General features: G+C 50.0%; 2 protein-coding genes across 4 annotated transcripts in view; one reads left to right on the plus strand and one right to left on the minus strand.

The window, feature by feature from the left end:
- VWA2 (von Willebrand factor A domain containing 2) overlaps nt 1-10,861 on the plus strand; it is a 34,881-nt gene extending 24,020 nt beyond the window's left edge. The window contains exons 13-18 of the mRNA XM_037400271.1: nt 1,885-2,007; nt 2,733-6,391; nt 7,533-7,655; nt 7,686-7,723; nt 9,603-9,939; nt 10,597-10,861. Coding sequence (XP_037256168.1) covers nt 1,885-2,007; nt 2,733-2,791 — 182 coding nt within the window. The 3' untranslated portion in view covers nt 2,792-6,391; nt 7,533-7,655; nt 7,686-7,723; nt 9,603-9,939; nt 10,597-10,861. The remainder of the gene's footprint in view (nt 1-1,884; nt 2,008-2,732; nt 6,392-7,532; nt 7,656-7,685; nt 7,724-9,602; nt 9,940-10,596) is intronic.
- AFAP1L2 (actin filament associated protein 1 like 2) overlaps nt 7,971-25,533 on the minus strand; it is a 71,182-nt gene continuing 53,619 nt past the window's right edge. The window contains exons 6-20 of one of the 3 annotated variants that reach the window (XM_037400268.1): nt 22,765-22,848; nt 20,147-20,352; nt 19,374-19,553; nt 18,720-18,809; nt 17,874-17,958; nt 16,998-17,102; nt 16,150-16,361; nt 14,297-14,442; nt 13,606-13,708; nt 12,659-12,898; nt 12,392-12,569; nt 11,961-12,128; nt 11,506-11,687; nt 10,795-10,923; nt 7,971-10,423 (exon numbers count right to left, since the gene is read on the minus strand). In XM_037400268.1, coding sequence (XP_037256165.1) covers nt 10,397-10,423; nt 10,795-10,923; nt 11,506-11,687; nt 11,961-12,128; nt 12,392-12,569; nt 12,659-12,898; nt 13,606-13,708; nt 14,297-14,442; nt 16,150-16,361; nt 16,998-17,102; nt 17,874-17,958; nt 18,720-18,809; nt 19,374-19,553; nt 20,147-20,352; nt 22,765-22,848 — 2,135 coding nt within the window. In that variant the 3' untranslated portion in view covers nt 7,971-10,396. The remainder of the gene's footprint in view (nt 10,424-10,794; nt 10,924-11,505; nt 11,688-11,960; nt 12,129-12,391; nt 12,570-12,658; nt 12,899-13,605; nt 13,709-14,296; nt 14,443-16,149; nt 16,362-16,997; nt 17,103-17,873; nt 17,959-18,719; nt 18,810-19,373; nt 19,554-20,146; nt 20,353-22,764; nt 22,849-25,533) is intronic. The other 2 variants (XM_037400270.1, XM_037400269.1) reach the window with 2 other exon arrangements.

Consider the following 25,533-nt stretch of genomic DNA (forward strand, 5'->3'; position numbering starts at 1 on the left):
TAATAACATAGCATTTCCTGAGACTGAATTGCTGCTTTCATTTCATGCGCAGGTAATCGCTGTTTGCACTAGATAGGCTGGGAGCAAGGGCGATGTAAAGATAAGCCCTTCATTCAGTCTTCTGCTCCCAAGTACAAAACTCATAACAGAACCATTGTCTGTGAAAGAACTTTAAAAAAATTGTGACTCGTGATAAAAGTATTTGAGAAACAGACCCTGCCTCTGGACACCTGGAATATTGTATTTATTCTGAGGCTCAGCTGAAAAGAGACCAGGAAAAAAAACAATGATCCAGATCTAAGAGAAAAGATCCCAAGCATTAAATATATATGAATCTGATTAATGGAAATACAGGCTCTTGGGATCGTCAAAGGGTATAATCCCTGAAGTGCAAGAAGCTTATTTAAGATGATACTGTGTTAATGGTAGGCTTGAGTTCAGAGAAATGGTGTCTGGGCAGAACAGCATGATTCTGCCAAACGAGGACTGCAAGGTTACTCTGTGGAGCAGCCATGGGGGGAAGTGGTGGATGCAAGGTGTGAAGCAGAGCACCATGGAAAAGCTCTCTGGGTAGCCACCAGCACCTGGAAGAGGAGTGGTGTGTCCAAGAGATCTGGCTTTCATTGCCAGCAGCTCTACCAACCTACAAAGAAAGCAAAAGTGTGCATCCCTGAGGATACGCTGTCAGGCAGGACCCCATCTGAGATGTCCCGTGATGACAAAAATGTTGTTGAACCCAACTTGGCTCCGTATAAAATCAACAGGAACTAAAGACTGAGATGTCTCAGATCTAGGATTTGACTTCAAAAACCCTGAATTTCAATGTTAATTTTGCCAGTCTTAGGCGTAGGTTGAGAATTGATGTGCACATACCATTATCTGTACAGGGAGAATGAACACAGCATGTGCTAAGATGTACTAACCACCCTGATGTATAGGGATAGAATTAATATTCTTTCCTTCTCCCCCTTTTCCTACTCCCTATGATTTTTTGTACTGCAAAGGGCAAGGCTAGCAGTTCCAGCCTTTCACCATGTAGCTGTTCAGCAAAGGAATTTCACTTCCTTACCAACACTGTGGTGTTGTAGCCAGCAGACTGGAAGCAAATCTCTCTGGGATGCTGCTACTTAACCTAATGTATGTGCGGCAAGGCAGCATGAAACACTTGCCAGCCCTGCTGACAGCTGAGCCCTGTTAAGAAGGTTGGGAAAGCTGTAACATACTTCATGAGAACAAGGTTAATAATGACTTGGGCCATGGTTTGCAGGCTTTTCTCTCAAACCTCCTAGAAAAGAAACCCAGAAATTTTTCCTGTGTTGTTTTCTATTCATGCCATCCCTGCTTTCCACCTGACTTCTTATCCTTGCTCCTCTTTGGTGGAAACTCAGATCCTCTCCAGGGCAAAGTGGGGTTTGAACTCCAGGGGTGTTTGGGGTTGTAAACTGCTTGGAGCAGGCATGTGTCTTGCTCTGCACTGGCAGTGTCTGGATGTAAGGGGCTCAGAGGTGCTTATGTGTTCAGTACACAGCTCTGAAGATGCTAAATTTTGCTTTTCTTTGATATGCAGCCTAACATGATGTCACTCTTTTAAGCTTTATTAAGAATATTCTCCTCCAGATTAGAACATGTAGCAAAGCCGTTCTTCATCCTCTTCTTTAGGTTAAATGCAGAGGAGTTTGTCCCCTACAGCAAGACGGGTTTGTGAGCTTGCACCCTCTGCCATGTTGATGTGGTTTTCCAATCCCATTAGCCCTAGATGATGTTTTTGATGCCTGGGGTATATAGTTGCTGTTATTTGTGTAGCATTCCTGATGGACATGGGTCCTAGCTATTAATGCTCTGTAGGGGTGCCTGAGCCTGCTGTCCTGCTTGTGTTTGTTGCAGAAGCAAAAAGCCCCGTGAACCTGTGCAAACCCAACCCATGCATGAACCAGGGTGTATGCATCCTTGGGCCTGGGAGCTACCGGTGTGAATGCCATGGCTGGGAAGGACCTCACTGTGAGAGCAGTAAGGATCAGCAGATGGTGGCCACGGCAGGTGTCATCTGTTCTGCCTAGCCCCTCTGAACGGGTCCCACATCTTCATCTCTTCCTTGAGCAGAGGTGTGGCTGTAACTCTTGCATAACTCTTTGGTGACCAGGTCTTGGTGCTGATGTGGCCTCTGTCACATGGGGAGTGCAGAGGTTTGTGCTGCTGAAGGGAACAAGGGCTTCTGTCAAGCAGCTGTGCCCTGTTTTATGCATTCACTAAGCAAGCTGACTGAGAGGAGCCCAAGAAGGTCTAATAATTCTGGTATTTTTCCGTTCTGTTCTGTTCCTTTTTTCCCCCTCTGCCCTGCTAGAAGTAACAATCCCTCCTTGACTCCTGGGGTGGAAAGCTCTGGCTCCCTTTTAATTGGAGGGAGTGTTTCTGTTGGAGCATGACCTCCTCCCTATTGCTTTCCATGTCTTCCATGGTGCAAAAGCCTCCCCTTTGCCTTACTCCTCCTCAGCAGAATAGCAAAAGGAGGTGGTGAGCTCCCGGCTCCCTACAGGTGGTCTGTGCCCATAGTGAGAAGCTGCCAATTAAGTGGGTTTCCCCCTTGACCAATATTCTGCTCTTTACCTGACCCCAGGAGTTATGCCTGTCAGCTAAGGCCAAGAGGTGCTTGGTGGGTTGTAATGGACTGAGCATGAGCTTATCCCTTGGTTCTAAAGCCCCTGTCCCACATCTGTGCTTCCCTTCTGCAACAGGAGTTCTCCGGGGTAATTCTCCAAGATCCCCAAGTCTTCCTCTGCACTCCCATGTGTGATGGAGTCCAAGGGGTTTGCGGCATTTCTCCAGGGTCCCTCGGCACACCAAAAGGCATGTGGATCAGAGACACTGACACAGATGCGCAGAGTGTTCCAGTTCTCCATCCAGGAACACTTACTGCCACATGCAGGCACGATCCAGCAAGCCATCACTGTCCTTGGCAATGACTGAGTTGCTCCAGCACAGGGACTGTGCTGATGCCGTTCCCAGTTCCTGCACTGCACAAACTGGGCTTCCCAGTGTGCCCTTTCTTTTTTAATTGAAGTAAATATTTGTGTTTAAGTATTTATTATTGGCATTTTGCATTTCCTCTTCCAGATTCTAGTGTCATGGGATAGTTTTTTTGAACAGACTTCTTTCTTGCGAGATCTTTGAGTTAGTCTAAAAATATGTACAAGTCTGAGCAGTTCTGGAGCTCCTGCTGAAGGGGTGTAATGTAGATTACACACTGGCAGTCCAGTGCTGGAGTGAGCGGTGTGTTACACGCAGGAGGATTAGGAAGAGGAAGCAGAATTGATTAGGAGCATCTATTCTGTTTTGTAAGTTGTCCATGCTGCTTTTCTTCTCTGAATTTATTTGGAGTGATTGAATATGAATATAGTTTAGCTTCATAGGCATTTTGTAGCCATGTAATTCTGATAAGGAGGGGTTTGAAAAGGATTGGTTTTGCAAGAGCATTTAATGGTTTATTCAACTCCAAAGCAGTGCTGTGACTGTGTGCGTTGCTGTTTTTCAGTGGGTGCGTTGGCTGGTTTTCTCCTAGATTTGATCCAGGTCAAATCCAGTTACCTGTGCTGCAAACACCCCAAGTAAGGGCAGTCCCCCAACTTTGTTTGCAAACAAAGGTCTGACCTGTTGTAGACTCTGGATGAAGCTATGGTTTGTACCATCCTGCTGGTCTTTGGACTTTGGTCTGTCTGCTTTGAAGTTGAACTCCATTCTTCCCCTCCCAGCCTCACTCTTGTCAGCCAGCCACAGTCTGACCTGGAGGGGACAGGACCAGGACAACCTCCTGAGCAGCTTTGCATGGGTGCTGGGAGCAGAGCGTGGTAGGCAACGTGCAGGTTAGAGGAGGAAGAAGCTTGGACCTCTCCTCCCAGATCTTAGTCACCTTTTCCTTTCTCCTCCTGCTGGCCACCTCTTTGCTCTCTCCTTTGCTGGTGCATATTTTTCTTTTATTCCTTCTTTTTAGCCCATTCCAGGTCAGGTCTGACCTTGTCTTTTTGGTACTGTTTCCCAGCTCAGAGCTTTGTCATGTCACTTTGCTCTCCTTGTGGAGCTGCCTGGGGAGAACAGGGGGCTTGTCCTGGCCTGAGCACAGACGGTGAGCATTTCTGCCTCCCCTTGTTTTAAGCTGATCTTGTCCCCAGCACAGCAGTGGTCTCTCTAGCTCAAGCTGGGCCTCTGGTGGGCTGTGATGGTTCACGTGTCTCCAAAGACAGTTTGGCCACATGCCTGCACCCTTCTGAGCATCAGCCTCACGGGATCCCTGGATCAATTTGCCCAGGAAGCTGTGAAATTTATGCAGTTGCTCCCCCAGGGCGTGTAGTTCACAGTGTTGGGTTGTTCTGTGCTGCCTTTCCCATGGCATCCATCACCTTGGGAGAGCAGGAGCAGCTCTGGGCAGGGCTGGGGCAGAGATGTTAACTGTGACTGCCAGCACTCATGAAAATAACGTCTGTTGTTCCCCAAAGAAAAATCCCTTCACCCAGGTGTCTTGGCCCTATGTTTGAATAGTAATGTTAAAAGTACAAAGAGAAGCACAAATAACTGTGCAGGTTTGCTGTCAAAAGAAGAATGGTCTAAGAGCACTCTTGGGGGTGAAAGCTGGCAGTGAGACAGGAGCAGTACTGTTGTACCTTGTGGGAGAAACCAGGCTGGGAGAAAGAGTTTCTTCTTTTCATTGTTATCTTAGTAGATTGTCTGTGTCCTACAGCACAGCAAAATAGAAGGAAGGGCTGACGTTTGGGAGAGAAAGAGTAACTAACCTATTAAAGTTACCTACTTGGGCACCGCTGTAGTTAAGTATTGCCTGAGCTGTAAAACCGTCGCTCGTCTCTTCGTGTAGGGAGAACAGGCTAGATGAGGCTCACAGCTGACAACAAAGATGTGGTTGGTGTTTTATGGCGCAGGACTGTCTGTAGAGCCAGCTGGGTTCCAGCCAGACTGCTCTGAAACTCTCCCTGGCCTCCCTGCTCATCCTCTGTGGTGTGACGGGTCAGAGGCTGCCGTGTCTCGCCCTCGCTGCTCTGTTGGGTTTGCAGCTCCCTGGCAGTTTCTGTGCTATAGTTTCTCCGACAGCATCATTAGTTCCCTCTTCACAGGCATCTGTCCTCTGCAGGATCAGTCTTCCCTCTCAAATGGAAGCATATTCCCCTTGTCTGGCAGGCAGCTCTGGAGCTGGGACATGCTTTCCTGCCCTAATACAAGTGCCTAAAGGGCCTTGTGTCCCTGTTGCAGGATAGTTTGTACAGCGCTGCTGAGCACTTCGCTTTGTGGCAAATGCGGTTCGCTGTAATCTTTGTAAGTTCTCTTTGTTTTAGTACAGAGCTAGTATGTACCTCTTTCGAGTGCATGGGCTTTACTGGGACAAAAGATGCTTGCCTGGGTCCTGAGCTGGGGGAAACCCCGCATTTGTACCATCCTGCTGGTTTTAAGCACAGACAGACAAACCTCTGTGTGCGATTCAGGAATCACAGACTGCAAAATCTCACGCAGGGGACAACATTTTCATGCTGGATGGGATACATCTAGCTCTGTGCATCAGTTTGTCACATAGAGATGGCATGAAAGATTGGAAACTCATGGAGCAGCTTCAGGAAAGCTGGTTCCTAAGCCCAGTCCTTAAGCTCTGGGTACATCTGGCTGAGGTCTTGGTGCCTATGTGTCGGGGCTATACTTGTGCTGTGACTGTGACCTTCCTCCCGAATGCGGCTGATCGCTGAAGCCTCGGATGGTTTTGCAGATGTGCGGTGGCAGTGGCAGCACCCAGCAGCTCTCCTTTTGTACAGGCCAAAGCACTTTGCAAGGTAAGAATGTGGTGGGGCTTTGGGAGGAGGTGGGAAAAGCCAAACTGGTAACAAAGGTCAGGATATACTGGATGGTCACAGGCAAGCAGGGTGCTGCTGAGTAGTTGTTGGAGCAGTTTTGTTTTTCTTTTTGAAAAACCAGTTTGAATAATGTCTAGGCCCTTTCTCCTGCAAATTTTAGTTAAAAAAGAGTAAGAAAGCAAGTGGCTTGGGTCTCTGACGTGATCCCTTATTAAATTCACTCTCACAGACTTGCTTTGATTCGATCAGAAATACTTAACAAGAACTTACCTGATGGGAGCTCATTCCCTTAAGGGTTGATGTTTGCACCTGGCACAGCCACCGAGGAGGTGGGGTCCCTGCAAAGCCAGCACTAATCCTGTCTGGCATCAGGGGAGTGCAGAGGATGATGTCTGTGCCAGGTCACCTTAGATGTCTGGGCTGCTGTTACTCACGGAGCTGTGAATTACTCTCGCCCTGTAGGATTGCTGGGCGAGCCTTGGCTGGTTGTGGGGCATGTGCTGACTTCAGGGGAGAGCCTGTTTCTCCTTTAAGAAACTGGGATTTAAGTAAGTACCATGAATTTCACCCCCTTTAGCCTTACCTTCCCTCAGCAAGCAAAATCACACCTATTTGTGATGACTAAATGTGTTGGTGCCTGTACTGCAAAGGCTGCAGCAGGGAAGCTGGGCTTCGGACCCCTCTGTGCCACCCTCCCCGGGCACCAACAGCCAGGGCCGGGCTGCGTGAGGTCTGCTGAAGCTGTCCTGAAAGCACCTGGCTGCTTCTTTTTTCCTTTAAAATCTGGTGCTTTATGTGTGTCTTAGTTGCAAATCACAAGCTCTCCTGATCAGCTAGGCGTGACCCCCCAGTAGCTGTTGTAGGGTTGTTCTGTGTATCCAAAGCAGGAACTGAAGGTACTTAGGTGATAAACTTGCTTAGAAAAAGGATTTGTAGTGGCAAATTTAGTTCCAGATGAATACGGGCTTCTGCTTGCGACACGCTGCAGGCTCTGTAGTGGCCTGACTGCATTGTGCACAGGTGAGAGTCACGCTGGGAATAACTAACAAAGTGTTAATAATAAGCATGAAATTACGTGTTAGGCATTCGGTAGCAGTAGGAGCTCTGCCTCCCAACACAGCTGTGTCTCTGGGCCTGATCCTTAAACATGGTATTTTGTAGGAAGAGACCGCATTTGAGCCAGGCACAAGGGCTTTGTGGTGCTTGGGGGAGCGAACCCTTCAGTCTGGGTGCAGCCATGACCCTTGGCAGCTGTGTTTGGTGCCAGGATGGTCCGTGGGGATCAAAAGGCAGAAGTGCGCTTGGGGGCAGCTGGTGCTGGTGCTGAGGGGTTGGAAAGCAGCCATAGGTGATGGCCAGTGCTGCTGGGGAAGGGCAAAAGCAATTGCTACTTCCCCTTCAGCTCACGCAATCAGCAATCCCAAATCGAGTTGCTCTGGCCGGATTCCTGGGTTCAGAGGCTGTCAGGACACTAATGGGCTTGTTGGCAGGTTTGTGTCAATGGGTGGGCTAGGAAAGGCAGGGGAGCGGGACCTTCTCCAGGACTTTGTGCTGTAGCTTCGCTGCCTTCCCGGGCTTGCTGCCGGAGCTAGTAGTGGTACAGCCACCAAAAGATACTTCACGGGTGCCTGTTCTGTAATGACTGGCCTCAACCACTTTCTTCACTTAACTGTTTTCCTTCCTTTCTAGCGAAACCCCATCCTGGTTTTCCCAACCATGACCGCAGCAGGCACCAAGCCTTGCAGACAGTTGCTACCTAGTGGCCAGAGGAAGGTACTGGATGTATTTCTCTCCGCTGGTTTTGTGCAAGATGTATTTCTCTCCACTGGTTTTGTGCAAGAGGACTGCGCTATGGAGATACAGGCCGGAGTCTGTTCCAGGTATTCATGCAAATTGTCAGGGTTATTGCTATTTTTCAGTGGGTTAGCTGTCCAGAATTTTTTTTGGTTGACAGTGCATTAACTATAGAGGGCTAAATTATTTAAGATACAGTCCATTGCAGTTACAGACGGCATAGCTAAGGAACTTTAGTAACAGTGTCGAGAGACTGGGGGTGTGATGTGCTTGAAATGCACTGGCAAGTAGAGCAGGGACAAGCCACATTACAAAGAAAAAACACTAGTAACATAATATACTCAACATTTTATTATAAAACCCTCTAAAGCGCCACTTTATAGGTCACAGTTACAACAAAGGAAATGCCTTGAGTTAGGAAAACAATGGGGATGCAGAGACATTGTTTAACACTTCTTGTCTGGGGAACACGTGTTGCTCAGGACTTGCCTTGCCTATGTTTACCATCCCCTGATGGAGATATCCCAGCAGGACCACTGAAGTTGGCTGGGCTGTGGTGGGGAAAGCAGAGCTGCTCTCGTTCATCCATCGCTGTCTCAGTACCACTGTGAAATGTCTGGACAACTTCTAGAGGACGACAGCAGGGTGTACAGTGAGGACATGGTACTACACATACATTTAGGGGGTAGAGACGGTCTCCTGCCAAGCTCACTATGGGTCAGAACAAAAGCTTCATGGTGTCTGTGGCCTCCCTGTGCTTTGGAGAGGAAAGTCCCCTGGGTCCTGAAGCAGAAGTTCCAGTGGTTTATTTGCATGGATTTTTCCTATGTGCAGCCCTTGCACAGGGACAGACCTGACAGCTAGGGCTGACTGATGTACTCCTGAGGCCTGGGATTAGCAATTCCTTCATCTGCACCACAGTGAAGATGTCAAAGTAAAAAAAAAAAAAAAAGGGGGGGGGGGCAGGGGGAGTAAGTGCTTTGTTGCACCCCAGCTCTGTGGTAATGGCAGGCAAGCCCAGAGCCCCTCATCAGCATGTTGTCATTCACCCCAGTGCCACCACAAGCTCCAGGTGTCGGAGCCCTGCACCCCCAGAGCTTTTGGGCCTTTGTGTGAAGAAAGAGCATCTGTTTAGAGGTGGACTCAGGCCTGTGAAAGGTTTTCAAGGGTTAGGAAGGCACAACATTTTGCCTGTTTTTACTCTGGGTTGAAGTGCTGTCTATTGGTATAGCTGCAAGGACCCCAGGAACACCCCAGCCAGGGTACTGGTGCTGCTTTAGCTTTGCAGGGTTGGAAAGCAGCTGCAGCCCTGGCACAGTCAACCCAGTTACTGAGCCTGGGCTCCAGGGCTAAAGGACCATCAGAAGAGACAGGCAGAGGTGTCCCCAGGCCACCAGCCACGACAGCAGGTTACATGGAGGAGAGGGTGTATGGACTTCTGACGCTCCCCCTACCCCCTTCAGATTTCAGTGTCTCTCAGCTTAACAGTCCCAAATGCCCAACATCTTCTATTACAGAGCTTGGCAAGGGCAGAGAGGGGTGGGCTTTGTGAGCCACACTGGAAGGGCCCAAAGGCTAGATTAAGTTTAATAATTTGGAAGTAAGGGTGACAGCACCAAGATGGCCAACAGCCCACCAGAGATGGGGTGGTTCAATCTGGACCGAGAACCTGGAGAAGAGCAGGTCAGGCTGCTGGGCCCTGCCCATGTGGAGGGGCCCCTTTCGCACGGGGATACCTTCAGCAGATTGTACAGCTGTGGCTCTATGAGGACCAGAGAGCATCAGCAAAGTGGTGCTTGCAGCTGGGGCAGGAGCACCCAGACAGCTTTACCTCCCCTCCCCTGAGAAAGGGCAAGCCCTGAATGATACATTGGGATCCAGCTTCCCCGTACAACAGCTGAGCAGGCCTAGGCCTTTTGTAAATTATTAATAAACCTTCAACTATATATATTTTTTCTCCCCCAGAACAAACTCTTCAGGTGAAGTAGAACAAGATCTTCAAGAAAATTAACTGAATCTGCTTGGAAGATCATCTTTGCCCAGAGCTCTTGGTGCCACCAGTCTGTAACACAGCTTACAGCATGAGAAGGTGAGCAGGGATCTTCCTTCGTACTCTGGCAAGTCTGCAGCTGGCTGGCAGGAGTGAGCACATGCTGGGATGCATCAGGACATAGATTGAAACCCCCCTGGACAGGTTGCTGCGTGCTTCTCCTTCATGTCTCGAGCATTGCTCAGGTGTGGGTAGCGCCCTTGGCTGAAGGCTGGGTGAAATGCAGCTGCGTGATGACTGGCAGCAAGACAGGTGAGACTTTAGTTGGCTGCAGTTTGCCATGACAGGTTGAAAACCACTGGGTTATAAAGAACAGCAAAGGACCCTTCTGAACACACTACTGGCACTAGTATAGAAACCTTAATAACTCACAGATAAGCCTTCAGAGTAGAAATACACAAAACATCCCTATGTACAGTAACATTCTTGTTTACGTCAACTGGGTTAGGAATTTGATGCAAGGATTGTCACTGGTTGTTATTGTTTTAGCTACATGATTGGGACTTGTCTGGAAAGAGCGAGATCATTTGGGATAACTCATAGCGGCAGCTGTTGACTCCATTGCTGCATCTGGGCAGTTGGCGCGGCATGGAGGAGGCACCTGGTGTGTGGTTGTGTTGCACACCCAGTCTCCACCTACAGATAACTGAATCCCCTTGGCCATGCGTGAGCAATTCCAGTCTTTAGTTCATCTCTGAAAAACGTGGTTCTAACTAGCTCCCTTCTTCTCCCATTCCTGCCAAGGAATAAAGGCAAATTAGTCAAAAGGCAAATCTGGCAAGCCACAGTAGCCATAATGTGCACAGGATCAACCCGATCATCTGGTACCAGAGTGGTTTTGGCCATAGGTTGTGTCAGGGATGTCTCTCCATTTAAGCAATATGTGTATTTAATAATTTAAAATTGCAGCCAAGGCAAACCCAGGTGAAAAGACCAGAGGAAGACCAGGCTGGCTGGCTCTGAGTGGTGCTCAGTCAGGGGTGCTTCCCAGATGTGGGACCCCCCCCACCGCCCCATCCCACCAGAAGGCAGTCTGCTGCACTGCTACGAGGGAAAAGCAGCGGCTGTCCCAGGTGGATTTTTCTCCTGTACCGGTTGGTGCGTTACCTTAGCTTTCTGTAGGACTGTTCCCTTCCCTGTCACCATGACGGATAAAGGACGATTTTTTAAAGCCGTTGCTGAATTGACTGGTGAGTTCTCTGCGCTGTTTGCTGGACTAGCACTTTTTGCTTGAATCTACAATAAAAATAATAGAAAGGGCGATGACTTCAGACTACTGAGATTGCTGCCTTTTCCATCTCCTAGTCAGTCACATCCCGCTTGCACAGAGGTGCATTTTTTCCAGTGACATGCCTGCTTTGAAGTACAACCAAGATGTGTGTGTGTGGTGTGTTTGGGTGTTGAGGACTCAAGCAGAGGTACAGAGGGGCTCAGGTGGTGACCATCTCCATTTCATGGGAACCAAGCTCCCATGAAGGAATTCAGATGCCTGAATCTCCTTCCCCGTAAACATCCCTTTGCTCAGCTGAGCACAAGGTGCTGGGTCCTGACCTGCATGGGCCTGGAGGGCGTCACTCAAGGTCCTACAGGGAAGTACAGCCCTTCTCTCACCTCCCCCTTGCTGCTGTTACCTCATTACATTATATATAATAATACAGTACTTAGGGATGACATATAACTACAATCTATACAATTATATAAGGTTATATATGATAGTATAATACTGTATTAATTATTATATTATTAAGCAAACTGAGGAAGTGCAACTGCCTGGCTGCTGGGAAGCTGCTGTGCATCCCAGGGGTGCCCCCCACGTACCCGGGGGGCTGCATTCTCCAAATGTGTGGTGTCCACTGCAGTGCCCAATGTCACAGGACCAGACTCTGCCTTCTTCAGATTCTCCTTCACCTCCACCAGGCTCAGCTCCAGGTCAACCCTCCGACTCTCCTTCCTTTTGCATTCTTCTTCTATCTCCTTCAGCCTCTGCTCCAGGCTCTTGTCTGTGAAGGGAGCGGTAACTTGGTGCTAGCCAGGTACTTGGGGAGCTTATGAGGGTAGCAGGGACCAGGGCATGTCCTGTACGTTTTCCCCCAGAAGGGACTGTGGCAGAGCAAGCTCTCGCTCTAGTGCAGTTTGGGCTATGTGGTTTGGCTCAAAGTGCCAGTTCTCCCCCTTGCCCCTTCTGGTCCCAGCTGGGCCAGGTTCAGTGCCCCCTCCTTCCCTGTGATCCCACCTTGGCTCACTTCCACACATCACACCTTGCCCTGCTGTACCTGTGCTGCCCCCAAGCATTTCCTTCAGCTCCCGCCTCTCCTTGCGCAGCTGTGTGAGCTGAGCCCGGATTTCATCCTTTTCCTTCTCCAGCCGTTCCTTCTCCTCTGTAAAACGCTTCACCTCTGCCTCCGTCCTGTTCTTGCCCAGCTTGGTTTCCACTGCTGCTGCTAGAAACATGAGCCACCAACACAAGCTCAGTCAGGGGAAAAAGTAGGAGGAAAAATCTTTTCAGGTGCTTGGAAAGAAAATGAATGAAGGTGTGGAAAGTCACCAGTTGGGAAACTTAGCTTAGCCCCTTGGGCACTGTAAAGCTACTGTACAGTAGCAGGAAGCTGAACCATCGGGCAAAACTCGGCTCCCTGTGAGCACCACCTCCCTCCAAGCCCCTGCTGCAGCAGGCACCTGCTGCCCCCCCGTGCAGCCCGCTCACCTGGCAGTGGCATCTTGGGCCGGTGTGCGGGCAGTAGCTGGGGGCTGCCCGCTGTCACTGCGCCCAGCGGTGCCTCAGGGGCTGGCTGGGGGAAGGCGATGTTCTGCTGCTGGGGCTGGATTTTGATGGCGGGCATCCGTGGCAGTGCCTCATTGGGCTCTGGCTTCTCCAGGTGTTTCTGTGGGGGGAAAACAAAGCGGGATGAGGCAGTGGTGGGCAGTGGCTCAGTGATGAAGCCTGGCCCCGCACCACAGTTCAAGACAGTACCTGCTCCGAGGTCTCCATCACCTTACTACAGGGCTCGGCCTCCTTAGCCACGAGGGCTGTCTCGGCTGCGCTCTCTGCTGCAGCCTTGTTGGCGGCCCTTTCTAAAGATGGTGAGCCAAGGGGTGAAGGCTGGCATGGCTTCTTTTCAGCAGTGTGTAGGAAGGACTTCACTGGGGTGAGATCCAGGTATACTCTGTCTTGGTCTCCCTGCGGTTTACTCTCGCTCTTGGGTACTTCTTCCTGCAAAATGAGAATGTTCTTCTGAAAAGGGACCACCTACTGCAGCCAGAAGTGCAGGAAACATCTCACTGCAGAGCAGCATCACCTCACGCAATCTGGAGAATTTTCCTTAAACCTTAGAGAAACTACAGCCCGATTCTCTTAAGTCATTCCGTACAGGGCTTTTTGGTGTACTGAAGGAAAGGCCCCTCCTGCTCTACTTTAATAGGTCTTTCCAATGGTAGCAGCAGCCCCATGCAAGGATCTCACACACTTGTACATCTAGCAACCCCTGCCAGGTTCTGTGACTTTCCTGGGATAACAGTCCCATCCCTAGCGTGGCCCATCTTTCTTGTCCTTACACACAGGACTTGCTCTCACAGGCATCAAAAGGAATTTTAATAGTGTATTGTTTGGAGCCCAGTTTATTTATCACCAAATCACCATGCTGTTTGCTGATGGAAACTGTGGGATTTTATCCCAGCTGCTTGAGGATCCCTACAGTACCCTGCTGGAAACGTCTCTCCCATTCCTTAGCAACTCCTCTCCAGTGCTTGCTTCTGCCCTGTTGCAAAAGCCTGGATTTCCCCATGGGCTGGGAATCCCCTTTGCTACTGTTGGAAAACTTCTCCCTTCGCTGGTGGAGACTGGCCCCGGCCAGATGTTTGCCCATGGTCTCCACAGAGCTTGCTGCAGCAGGGTAGCTGCCTGCGGCGCTGACATCTTACCACAGGCAGGTCCACATCGTCATACAGCTCCTCCTGCTGCATCCTGGCCTTGGGCAGGTTGTCGATGTAGGCGTTGGGCTCAGAGTACTTCCTCTGCATTAAGCTGTGAACAGGCAGCGGGACGTCCCATCAGGAGGGACTGGTCTCGCCACGTGGCCGTGCTGTGCTGCATTTTGGAGCATTCAAACATTGCAGTCCTGGGGTCTGGCCAGGGGCATGCAGCCAGACGCAGGAGATGAGAAGGCAGAGGCATGCAGCAGCGTGATCACTGCTCCCCTTGCCCGTTAAGCAGCACCTACCAGAGCGGGGCTGCAGTTCCTCTTTGCTGTCTCCCCCAGCCCTTGGGCACAGCACTGCAGCAGCACGACTGCTCTGCCCCAGTGGCATGGTGAACGTGCGGCACCACAGCCCCAGCCAAGCCCACCCCACCAGCCTGCCTTTGCAAAAGCCACCTGGGCATGTGCCCCATGCCCTGTGGCAGGCTGCAGCTCAGGTTAGATGCATCGTGGTGGGACAATGACAAGTGCTCTCCTGTCCTGCACTGAGCTTCCAAAGAAAGTGACTAAGCTGCAGCTGTGAATTTAGCAGCTATTCCCACGGCAGGCAGCCTCCCGCAAGCGGAGGGACCCCCGCTCCAGTTTGCTTCCCCTCTACCAGCCCCATGCAGCCCCACCTGTTACCACTGACATACAAGAAGGAGTTCTTGGCAGCGCTCACGATGCAGGAAACCCTGTCGGCATCCACGTAATCGTAGGTAAATTCCTCCGGGTCTGTTTTTGAACCAGACTCGGACAAGAGGAGGCCCAGCCAGTGGCCCATTTCCTCCGAGGACTTTGCCTACAAGGAGATCAGACAGACAGGACAGGTTGCAACAGCAGCTCCTCTGCGGTCCCAAAGCTAACGCTGACTTAGCCTTGAGTAGGGAAGTATGCTGGCAGTCCTCTCAGCTGGCAAGGGGAAAGATGAACTGTTGAGTGTTACTTATATTAAACCTGAGACTGCATTAAAAGAAAAATTAACCGCTCTGCGTACAGACTGATTCACAGATTTGGAAGATACCTGAATGCAGCTCTTCACTTAACTCCTTCCTAAAATTTCTAGTCAGTCTGCATTTTCCTTGCAATGGGGATCAACTTGGCTGCCTACAAGAGTAAGAGAATTCTCTGGAGATGCTGGTGGGGAGCCAGCTTTGGCAAGGCAAGTGCATGGGTTTTATTTTGCACCAGCAGAGCGCAGCAATGGGCTTGTCAAACACAGCCCTGCAAGTGCAAGGAGACCCCAGCGCTCCAGGGAGCCTGCGAGTTCCTTAAGCCAGAGCCCCAACCCCTTCCAGGGCTGTTTGCACAGGGGAGAGGGGAAGGGAAGAGTTTAAAGTGGGATCAGGATCAGAGAACATCAAAGAGAGCCCCTTGCTTTCATATGGGCAGTACCAAATTCCCAGCTGCAGTGAACAGCCTGACAGTTTGCAAAATGAAGAATTAAATACAGTGCCTTGAAGTCAGCTCTAGCACAGAGCCATGTGCACTTCCCAGTAGCAGGGGATTTCTACCTGAAGCAAGAAGAAGCGGGCTGATGTAGCCATCTTTGGCTTTGATTTGAGGAGTTAAGAGCAGTATTCTCAAGGTAAAATTCAGGGCAAGTGAATCCCAAACTGGAAAGTGTATTTTAAGCTTTCAATCTGTTTTAGTTTGCAGAGACTTCAGTCCTTGGGAAGCCCGCCAGCTAGCTAGTCTGTACATGGAGTCTGACATCCCAACAAAATACACATTCTTCCATTCACAAAATGTAGATTTTCCCAGCACCTCTTCTTCACATTTGTAATTGGGCAAAATTTCTTAGACACAGATATACCCTGAATCAGAAGCTAAACAAAAACACCTTCAAGCCTCACGGCAGGCCCTTGAAGTCAGTTGTTTAGCTATAAATATCCACCCACTAGAAAAATACAGGAAATTGCTCACATTGTCCACCTCCTACTATAATTGCACTGTCGTCAGGGAAAGCTAAGATTAGAGATAAACAGTCCTGGATGCAAGTGAAGGAAAGTAACAGACGGACATCAATTCACTTGCACTTTCAAGTGAAGATCTGTGATCAGTTTACTTTGGGATGCATGACCCATGGCTTTGGGACTCTCTGTTTTCTGTTCTCCTAACCACAGACTTAAATCATTGAAATGGCATTCATCTCACCTAACATTAACCACCTGAAATGCGTCCCATATAATTTTATTATCCAAGGTTATCCTATAGTCAGTGGAGAGGGATGGACACCTCCAGAGGACCCTTCATCCCATCCTAAGGTGACTGCCTAAGATGAAGGCTGAATGGTCCTCTGGGTGCACCAGCATCAGATACAGCCTGGATTACCAGCTAGGTAGGACACCTTCTAGGTGACCACTCACAGATAAGCCGAAGTCCCATGCTTCAGGTTCTGTTTTGCTGGACTGTGTGTTCCTCTGGAGGACCTCACCAGTCTTTAGGCCCACTGAGACACCCAAGCTGATGACTTAAAGCAGAACTTTCTTGGAGTTATACACCTTACCTCCAGGATGACCCGTTCTTCCCCGTTGTGCAGGATGCGGAAGGAGTAGAGATGATCAGGGCTTGGCTCTGGGATAATTTCACAACCTGCCAAACTCAGGGGCTGTTGAGCCAGTTTGCTTCGGTTCTTGTCCTGGTAGAAATGGAGGTGACCATCTTTTATCTGACACCAGCGGGACTTCCACTGGCTGTTCACTAGCACATTCAGGTAACCTGCAAGCAAGCACAGTCTACTTAGGCACATTTTTCACCCCATGGCGACAGGGAATCCAAACTCATGAATGGGGATTTCTGATGGGTAACTTCCGAGGTTACCACAGAACACTAAGCCACAGGCAACAACAAAGAGCAAAAGCACAAAGACAAGCTGTCTTATCCATACAAAACAGGGAGAAAAGGGTAAAAATCTGTTCAAAGTGACACCCTTGAAATTCAGGTTGGGTTTGGAGCAGCAAGTTGGCTGCAGATGTTTGGATGAAGTTGGTCCTGGATGGTGAATACCAGCTGACCCATACAACTCTCCCTGCTGACTCCCACACCCTAGGAAGAGCAGCACAGAGGCCCTTTGCATGCATGTCTGGTGTTGCCTGCCCTTCCTCTTGGGTCACCCTGCGAGCTATATTGCCTGCCCTTGTAAGCCACACAGTCACCTTAATGTGTAAGAGGCACCGCAGTCTGCATGGACTTACTGGCACGGACCAAGCAGACTGTGGCCTCTTTGCCTGCCCCAGCGGGACAGCGTGGCACACATGTGTTTGAGCAGGAGGATGCCTGGTGCTCATTCTGCCCTGCACACTGAAATCCAGCCCTGAGACAAGTCCCTGTAGAGGGGCTCGTGCTGCCACTTACTTGAAGTCTCCAGGGATCTCTCTGGGCTATCCAGGGAGCTGGATTTTTTCCTCCCAAGGTTCATCAGGTTGCTCAGTTTCAGGCCAGTTGTTCCCTTCTTCTTAACTACCAGAAAAGAAAAAGGTATACGTGTGGCTTACCCAGCATTTTCCTACTGAGCACATCAGTGATTGTACAAATATTGCTGTCTATTCATCAGATAATCCAGGTAAGAAATGAAGTTGGATATTTTCAGTCCAGATATTCCTTCCCACTATCACAACAAAGTGATGAAGCCCTAGTGTAGAGGGACTCAGCAGCTGAGCTCTGTTGGGTGACTCCAGTGAGTCCTCATCATAGATTTCTCTTTCCCCCTCTGTGATATTAAGATGGGTCCCGCCATCCTTTTAATAAAGTATCTCTGCTTTTTACATATTTCCCTACCCAATCTTATAGATGGGGAATTCAGCTTAAAGCCCAGAGTTGGATGCCCTAGTGTGAAGGTGTAACTGTCCCATTGGAGACAGCTCAGCATTTCACACAGGTACTCCAAGTCTCTCTGCAGAGATCTCTGAGGAAGGTCACTTAGGCTGCATTTATGCCATCTCAAACAATCCCAAAGTGACTTGCCCAGAGTCATGCACAGGATCTCTCTGGCACAGCAGGTATCACACCCAGGTTTCTCAAGCCCTACCCCAACTCCGTAACTGCTGAGAAATCCCAACATCCACCTGTCAATTCATTATGGAAAAAGGCACTGAAATCAAATTCACACGCAGCTTTCACCCTGCAGCAGGTCAGTTTGAGACTGTGGTGGCAGGAGAAGCTACAGACCCCCCCTGCCACATGCAGGGTCAATGGCTCCATTTCCCTCTCATTCCCAGGGTGAGGGTTTACCATCTTTTGTCTCAGCTGTCTCTGGGTGGCCATCTGTGCTGCTCCCACTCTCGGAGGCTGCAGAGTACCTCTCAGATACCTCCACCTGTCAACAAGCACCAGACACAAGCTCCACAGATGCACATGACACATTCCTCCAGCCAGCATCCACTGCAAGTACCTTCCCTCTCCCCAAATTGCAAGATCCCACCCTCCTCTTAAGACCTCCCTCACCTGCCCGCTCACACCGTGCCCTCACATTATTTCTGAGCCTGGCACAAGCAGATCCAGCACATGAACTGCCCCGGCTGGGCTTCCCTCTGAGGTGGCACGGTGGCACCACCAGTGCCACCCCCTGGCCTCCTGCCCTGCAGCTTGGCTGGTGGGAGCATTTGCCAGTCCCCATCGCAGGACATGGGCACAGGAATTGGCTAGGTGCCCAGACAGGTCCATTTTGGGTATTGACTAGTGACTTATGAAGGCTTATCTCTCCTTTCGCTGTTTTGGAACAAGCTGCCTCCCAGGAAAGCGTCACCTAAACCTGGACTAGAGAGACTGGCCCAAACCCTGGCATCCAAGGGTGCGTGTCCCTTCCAAAGCTCTTGGTGAGCACAGCTGTCCCTTTGGATGAGAGTGGCTGCAGTCCTGCATGGAGGAGAGCCCAGTGCTGAGTCAGTTTTGGGAGAAAGACATGGCAAGGAAAAGGAAGACTGTTCCAGTAACGCTCCTTTTAAGCGGAACAGGGATCTGGTTACTCTCGTATCGGTCTTTTCTCTGATAAAATTACTGTACCTACAACTCTTATTTATTAAAGGAACAGGGTGGAAAAGCCTAAGTGCTAGTTCTCTCTGTAGAGACAAGGCATACCTTTGGGTAACTGAGCCGCTGCGACTCTGGGATGTACTGGTTGCCTTCACTGCCTCCTTCACACAGCAGCCCGCTGGTCTCTTGAATTACCTGTGCAGCAGAGGAAGCCATAGCCTGTGAGAGAGCTGCAGGAACGGGATCAATATTTCTTCCCCACCCAGGAAAGGGAAAACCACAGCAGCCTGGGAGGCGTATAGTTTATTCTCCCTGCGACCCTGGGGACTCTCCTGGTGTTGCAGCAGGCAGCCAGCACAAGCCGCCAGATGGACCCAAGTCAGCCGGGGAGAGGCTGCCAGCAAAGGCAGTCCCGGTGCCTCGCAGCCCCGCTGCTGCTCCGGGCTCCACAAAGGCTCCTGCTGCTGCCTCAGGGAAAGGGCCACATCTTCCTGCAGTCTCAGCCAACTCGTGCTGGGCACCCACCCCAGACATCCCTGGGCACGGCAGCTGGCTGGGAGGTCCCTCTACAGCAAGGGAGCTGTGGGAAGAAGCCATCCCAGGGCATGAAAATGAAGTGGTGTATTTGTGTATGGGCTTACAGTGAGGAAGGGAGCCAGAGCACACAAGGACAGGCCTGAGATAAGATATGGTTTCCCAGCAAAGCCAGAGTAGAAGCATGGGAGCACCAGAGGTGCAAGCCCCAAAGGCGCCACTGACCCTGAGCCACTGCTCTGCCTGGTCTTTACTCTGCAGCCCCAGCACGATGACATCAGCGTTCATGGGGATGATCTTCAGCTTGTGCTCTTTCTTCCTCACTTGCTTTTCCTTGTGAATGACAGTGCAGCCCAGCAAATTCACATCAAGCTGAGGGCTGTGGTCTTTGGAGCTCTTGTAGCACTGGGGAAGGAAGATGGAAGGGCAGGTACTAAGAGGCTGAGGACGAGCTTTCCCTCTCGCTCACTGGTGTAAACTCCACCCTAGAAGTGGCTCGGTGCAACCACACACACACATATTAAGTGCACTGAACACAAGAAAGTCCTATAGGTCCTACAAGGCTGCAGTGTCTATGCAGACTACATACAGAACATCTCCGTATGTCTAGAGATACACATACATCTATGTACAGGCATGTATAGTCTGAAATACATCTCACAGATACTGCTAGAGGGTCAAGCATGTGGTTAGCCAGTGGGGTAAGCGTCCCTTCTGCTTAACCACCTCAAAAAGTTTCCCCAAAAAGCATCTCTAGGCATTTGGAGAGTTTGGGATTTTGGCTGCAAATGTGCCCTTGTGCCCCCCTCAGCAGCCCCATTACCACATCCCTTCTGAAAATGGAACGAGATCCCCAAATCTCTGGGACATTGTTTTTGAAGCACTACTTCTACCGGTACTTTGGTTTTGTCAGCTAGTTAACATGGCCTGAGGTGCCACTTCCCTCCCCAGCTCATGCAAATAAGTTGTTTTAGGCAGAGAGTGGAGGATCTACCTACCAGCAACCTGGTGTCCTTGATAACACACAGCTGTTTTGCCCACTGTCCCAGCCACTTCTTTCTCCACAGGAAAGCACAGATGCGGGCATCCTTCATCAGCTCAATGGTGGCCTCCGTGGATGGCCACTGGTGGGTTGCTGACTTGCCTTTGCTGCTCTCTTCTTCATCATAAGATTCATAGGAGCTACTAACAGCTTCACCATCTTCTATAACAAAAGCAAAGCTCTATCATTACGTACGTTTCTAGGACAGCTCAGCCTACTGCTTGCCTCAGCCATGCTCACACATGCAAAAGCTTTCAGCACAGGGACGTGTCTTTTGAGGCTCTCCTACAGGAAGATAATCAATAGGAAAATAACCCTCATAGATCCTTTTTTCTTTCTAGCCCAATATTGATATTATTGCAATTTTTTGTGCCTAATAGTCTCAGTTAGAAAACACTCAAAAGACACTTCTCAGGTGACCGCAATTTAGACAACATTCCCTTAAACATTTTCTGATGTTCACTGCTTCCCCCCCCCCCCCCCAAGATGCTTTTTCTACTTTCCACTTCAAGCCAAACACAATTTTTAAGGCAACAGCAAGCTACAATCAGCCCTCGTCCTCTGAATGTCAGAAGTAAAAATGGTATTTGTGAGGCCATGCAGCAAGCAACGATTTGTTGTATCCGAGGTGTCGTTCCACTTTCCCTCTCTGGGCTAGCAGGTGTCTCTCTACTCGGCATCTAAGGGACAGCAAGGGACTTTGAAGTAATACACTGTTGCAGCAGCAAAAATTACTCGTAAGTGGCAGCTGTAAATAACAGTAATCGTATTTTTTGTGTTCATTCTTAAATGGATTACTACGTTATTACGATGAGTTGGGATTTCCAACACCCAGCTCTAAGGTGTTGTAGGTATTGGAGTTTTCAGCTGGTAGGAACAGTTGGTCATTGGTACCAGGCTCATCAGGAACAAGCGTTCCCACTGACTACCGGGGAATTTGCAATGTTCTGCTGGTGTTTACAGCAGGGCTCTTATTTGCAAAGTAAGCTCACATTGCAAGATGGTAAGATTTGGGCAGCACCTGTTTAGGGTTTTGCATTCTTTTCCTACCAAACAGCACAGAGCAATATTGTTAAGTTTCTCTCATCAGAATTTAGTCAAATTTTGATTCTCAGCAAATCTTATTATCCATGTAAAAGTAACATTATCAGATTAGTGCAAAATAAAAAGAGGAAAAGCAGCCAGAAAAGAGGAAAAAAAAGCATTAGGAGCTTCACTGAAGAACATTTCTTAAGCTGGATTTATTTGTTCTTAAAATAAAAGGAAGATGCAGCAACAAAGCTACAGCCTTACCCCCAGTGAAATCTCACTCTGTAACATCCCTCAAGCAATCAAAGCTGCACGAATTAAACTTACTAAAAAGCAAATGCTCCCTCTCAAAGTCTCCGACTGGCGCTGACAGTACACAGCTGGCTCACCACCTCCGTACCCTCAGCGTGTTGGACTGCCTGTCTTTTATGGGAGAACATTACCCCACAGCGCGTTGTCACTGTGCACGCCTTGTCCACAGGCACCCTGGGCAGACATTTGGATGGAGCAGAAGTGCTGAGGTTTCTCACCCCTAGAAATACCCAGAAGCTGAACCTCTGCACTGCCAGGGACCCTTCCTCATGCAGCAGGAGCAAGGATGCCTAAAGTGAATCTTATCTTCTAAATCTCCCTCCTTAGCAACATTGCTAACTGCCCCTCTGGCCCCTTGTGGGTGTCTCTAGTGCCCCTCACCTCGGCATTAGGGCTGCCACCTTTCTCCTGGGGGAATAACACTTTTCTTCCATGCTCTCAGTGGGAGCCCTGGTGGCTCTTTTCTGCATCAGCCACAACCACAAGTGCCTCATGAGATGAGCTCTTCCCTACTGCAGCCACTGCTGGCTGGCTACAGCCTCATGATGGAAAGGTGTTTTCCAGGCAATGGCAAACTGGGACAAATCTTGTTTGGGTGACTTGAGGCAACCGTTGTCACTACTAAGGCGCACTCAATCCCGAGTTATATAGCTCAGGCACTTCAGTAAGGTCTCCGTTTCCCTGCTGGTGGTTTCAGCTAAGACCACAGTTTTATTCTCTCATTGCTATGACATCAATTGTAGCCACATTCTTGGATGTCTTTATCTAATCCACCTTTTCTTTCCTGTTTGTCTTCCCATGAGCTCCCAAGGAGCTAAATCAATACCACGATGAAGGAAGCTCCAACTGTCTTGTACACCAGAGCTGCCTGTGCCCGAGCAGGGCACCTCCAACTTTCGCTGAACCGCTACTTGCCAATACAACCAGCATTGCCACATATCAGCCCCGCAGCAGTGACAGAGTCAGGGGAATAAAAGCTAGGGAAGTTCTCGTCCTTGTCATCTTAAGCATGAGGAAAGGCACAAAAAATGCTACCTTGCATACAGCCAGCATGGGCAGAGAGAGAGGAGAGGTGGTTACCCCTCCATGCACATAACGGGCAATGCCAGGAGGGAGGCACCTGATCATCTTTGCTAAAACTGAGTAGTTAGAGGGTTTTTTGTATATTTGTTTCTGGTTTTTTTGTTTTTTTAAAAGAAGAAAGGCACTTCAGGTTTGGAAAGCATGCCATACCCATTGTTATTGTGGCATAAATAACGCCCTCAGTAACCTGCAACCCTGGCCTGGGTCCAGCCGCAGCAAGCCTACCAAAAAGACCTGCACAATCAAAAGGAAAGAGAAAGGGAGACAAAGAGAGAAAGCCACAGATAAGCAAATGTGGAGAACAAGAGTATCAGCCTGGCTCCAGCCCAAGCTCCCCCCTCGTCGGTGAGGCTGCCCCATCCCTGCTGTGGACAGAGGAGCATGCTGTACGGTGACACTCCAAACAGGGACAATGTTTTCAACCCATCCCTTCAAACAAGGCAATTCCCTTTAAAACAGAATCGTCACTGTAATTAAAATCAGCCAGGGCAGATGAGCTGTTTCAGCCAGAATAATTATTGCTCAGTTGGCAGTCACGTCACCCCTTGCATTTTCACTCTGTTTCTTATCGCACCCTTCAATTATGCAAACACAGCTGAGGACGAGGACGATAACGGTTTAACACATTTCAGCCCAGGAGGGAAGGGAAGCAGCAGCATTTGCTGAAGCTGTAAAATGAAAGGCAGAGGCACCCCCAGTGGAGGGGTGGGAATCCTGCTGATGAAAGAGGGACCCCAAGACCCAGTGGATTTGCCCGCCTGCTTCATTTTAATTAATTCACCCATGGCTTGTTACAGTGCCTCGAAGTCCCACCTCTGACGCTGCATGAATCCTCTATCTCCTCAGCCCATCTGGAGGCTTGCTTTGATGTCCTTTCTTGGCAGTGCACCCACTAATTTTAGTGGCGTTCCTATTTTTGTTCGATTTCACTACGCCCATTTGTTTGGAGATTCATGGGTGTCTTCCAAGGCTCACGCTGTAATTCCGTCAGAAACACTACCGGCACCTCCCTGGACCGCTGGCCTCTTCCCTACCCAGCTTGTAGGGAGGAGGGGGTGAGCACAGAGGGCTTGGGGGGTTACTGGAGTCAGGCTTTAGCATCTTTGGCCAGGGAAAACCAATGCATGTCCAGACTGCCTTTAAGCAGTCACATCAAGGTCTCAAGGCAGTCGCTAGCAATGAGCATCACTCCACATAGGACAGGCACAGGGTATGATTACCATGAGATAAAGGGATGGGGAGCCCAGTTTTGTACTTGTGGAAGCAACAGGCAGGATTGAGACCTGCAGGTTTGCCTATACGTCATGGAATTTGAAGACTGATCTCTTAAGGCAAACTGGGGCATCAGAAGCTTCCCTGCATCGCCACCTGACCTCCCCCTCCACACAGCACGCCATGCTTCACCCTCTCCTGAGCCCCCACAGCCTCCTCCGGCCACACGCCTGTGGCTCCACAACTCTCCCTGCCCCTCCTTCTCACTTACCCCAAGGCACCACCTCAAGCATGAGGCTGCCAAAAAGCACAGAGATCCTCAGAGACATGCTGCTGCTGTCCTTCTCACGCAAACCACCTGAAAAGCCATGGGCACTATAGCACACCAGGCGGTTTGTGCAGAAGAAGGGACCTGCAGAGGGGATGGGTGGCTGAGCAGTCGCAGGAGGCAAAGGCACCACACACCTCGGTTGCAAGGGACTGCCTGGACTTGCCCAGCCTGTCTCTGCTCACTTCATGGGCTCCTATCTCCGCTCACGGCGTGATACTGCTCAGTATCACAGTGTCAAACAAAACCAGCTACTCATAGCAGGCAGACTGCTCATTTTGACAGTGCTCCCATCGTATGGGTCTTTTTCTCCTTTTTTGCAGGGCTCTGATCTCTTATTTCCTTAGGCATCTGACCGGCCTGGATTTCAATGGATGGTGGGTGTATCTGCATCTTTGAGCTGCAGGTTAGCGAGGAAAAGCAGAGGTTTAAGCTGAGTGTGTGCTTATCGCTCCTGCCAGCCAAGGCTCTGAACAGAACGTGAGTTTATGGAGCTGCCTGGATAACATAACCTGGGTCTCCCAGCACACGATCCCTGGCCATACTCCAGCTAATCCACTGTACGTCTTTAGATAATGTGCTAAGAGCCATGACATCTACTTTCCCAATATGCAGCAGGGAGAAAAAAGCCCACGTATCTTACAGTGCAGGCAGCTGGAAAATCCCTGCAGGGACGAGGCTGCAGCAGCCTGTGCTGCCCTGGCTGCAGGAGGGCTTCAGCCCCTGCACCTCGCACATCACAGCCCTGACCTCAGCCAAACAACCCAGAGCACTCTGGCAAAACCAAGCTGACACCTAACTACGCACGGCAGAGCTGGGGGACCTCTCCTCTGCACCAAATGGTACGGCTCACCCTGGCTGTGACAAGGCTGCACCTTTTCGTGCCGGAGCTGGACACAATCTTCCTGTTCACCACTGTAACGCGGTTGCAGTTGAAACAAGATGGTTCAGGAAAATTAAGAACTTTCTACATCCCCCTTTTTTTTTAGCATCGTAACTCCTAAGCCTTTGTGAGAAGTGACCCACAGCGAGCTACAAGCTGCCCAGGAGCGCAAGGCGCACACGCGCAGTGAGGGCTGTTTGGCTACACCAAACCCTGGCCACCTAAAACAGTGGCACCGCTGGTGCCTTCCTGCCAGGGAGCTTCTGAGCCTGGTGGTGCACACCAGGGCTGGAAAGGACTCAGCTTCTCATATAAGCAGCTAGGATTCAACACCCAAGGGTTTAGATCCAGATCTTTTACCCTGAACTCTCACTTTGCTTGCCTCGACTCTCTCTGCTCAGCTCTGCCACACACCACGTATGTCACCTCCCCCACCCTGCTGCAGCCAAGGCGGACGAGCAGAGACCGGCTTCTGCAGCAAAGCAATATAATCTGC

Source organism: Falco rusticolus, chromosome 9 (genome assembly GCF_015220075.1).
Source record: "Falco rusticolus isolate bFalRus1 chromosome 9, bFalRus1.pri, whole genome shotgun sequence".
NCBI lineage: Eukaryota > Metazoa > Chordata > Aves > Falconiformes > Falconidae > Falco > Falco rusticolus.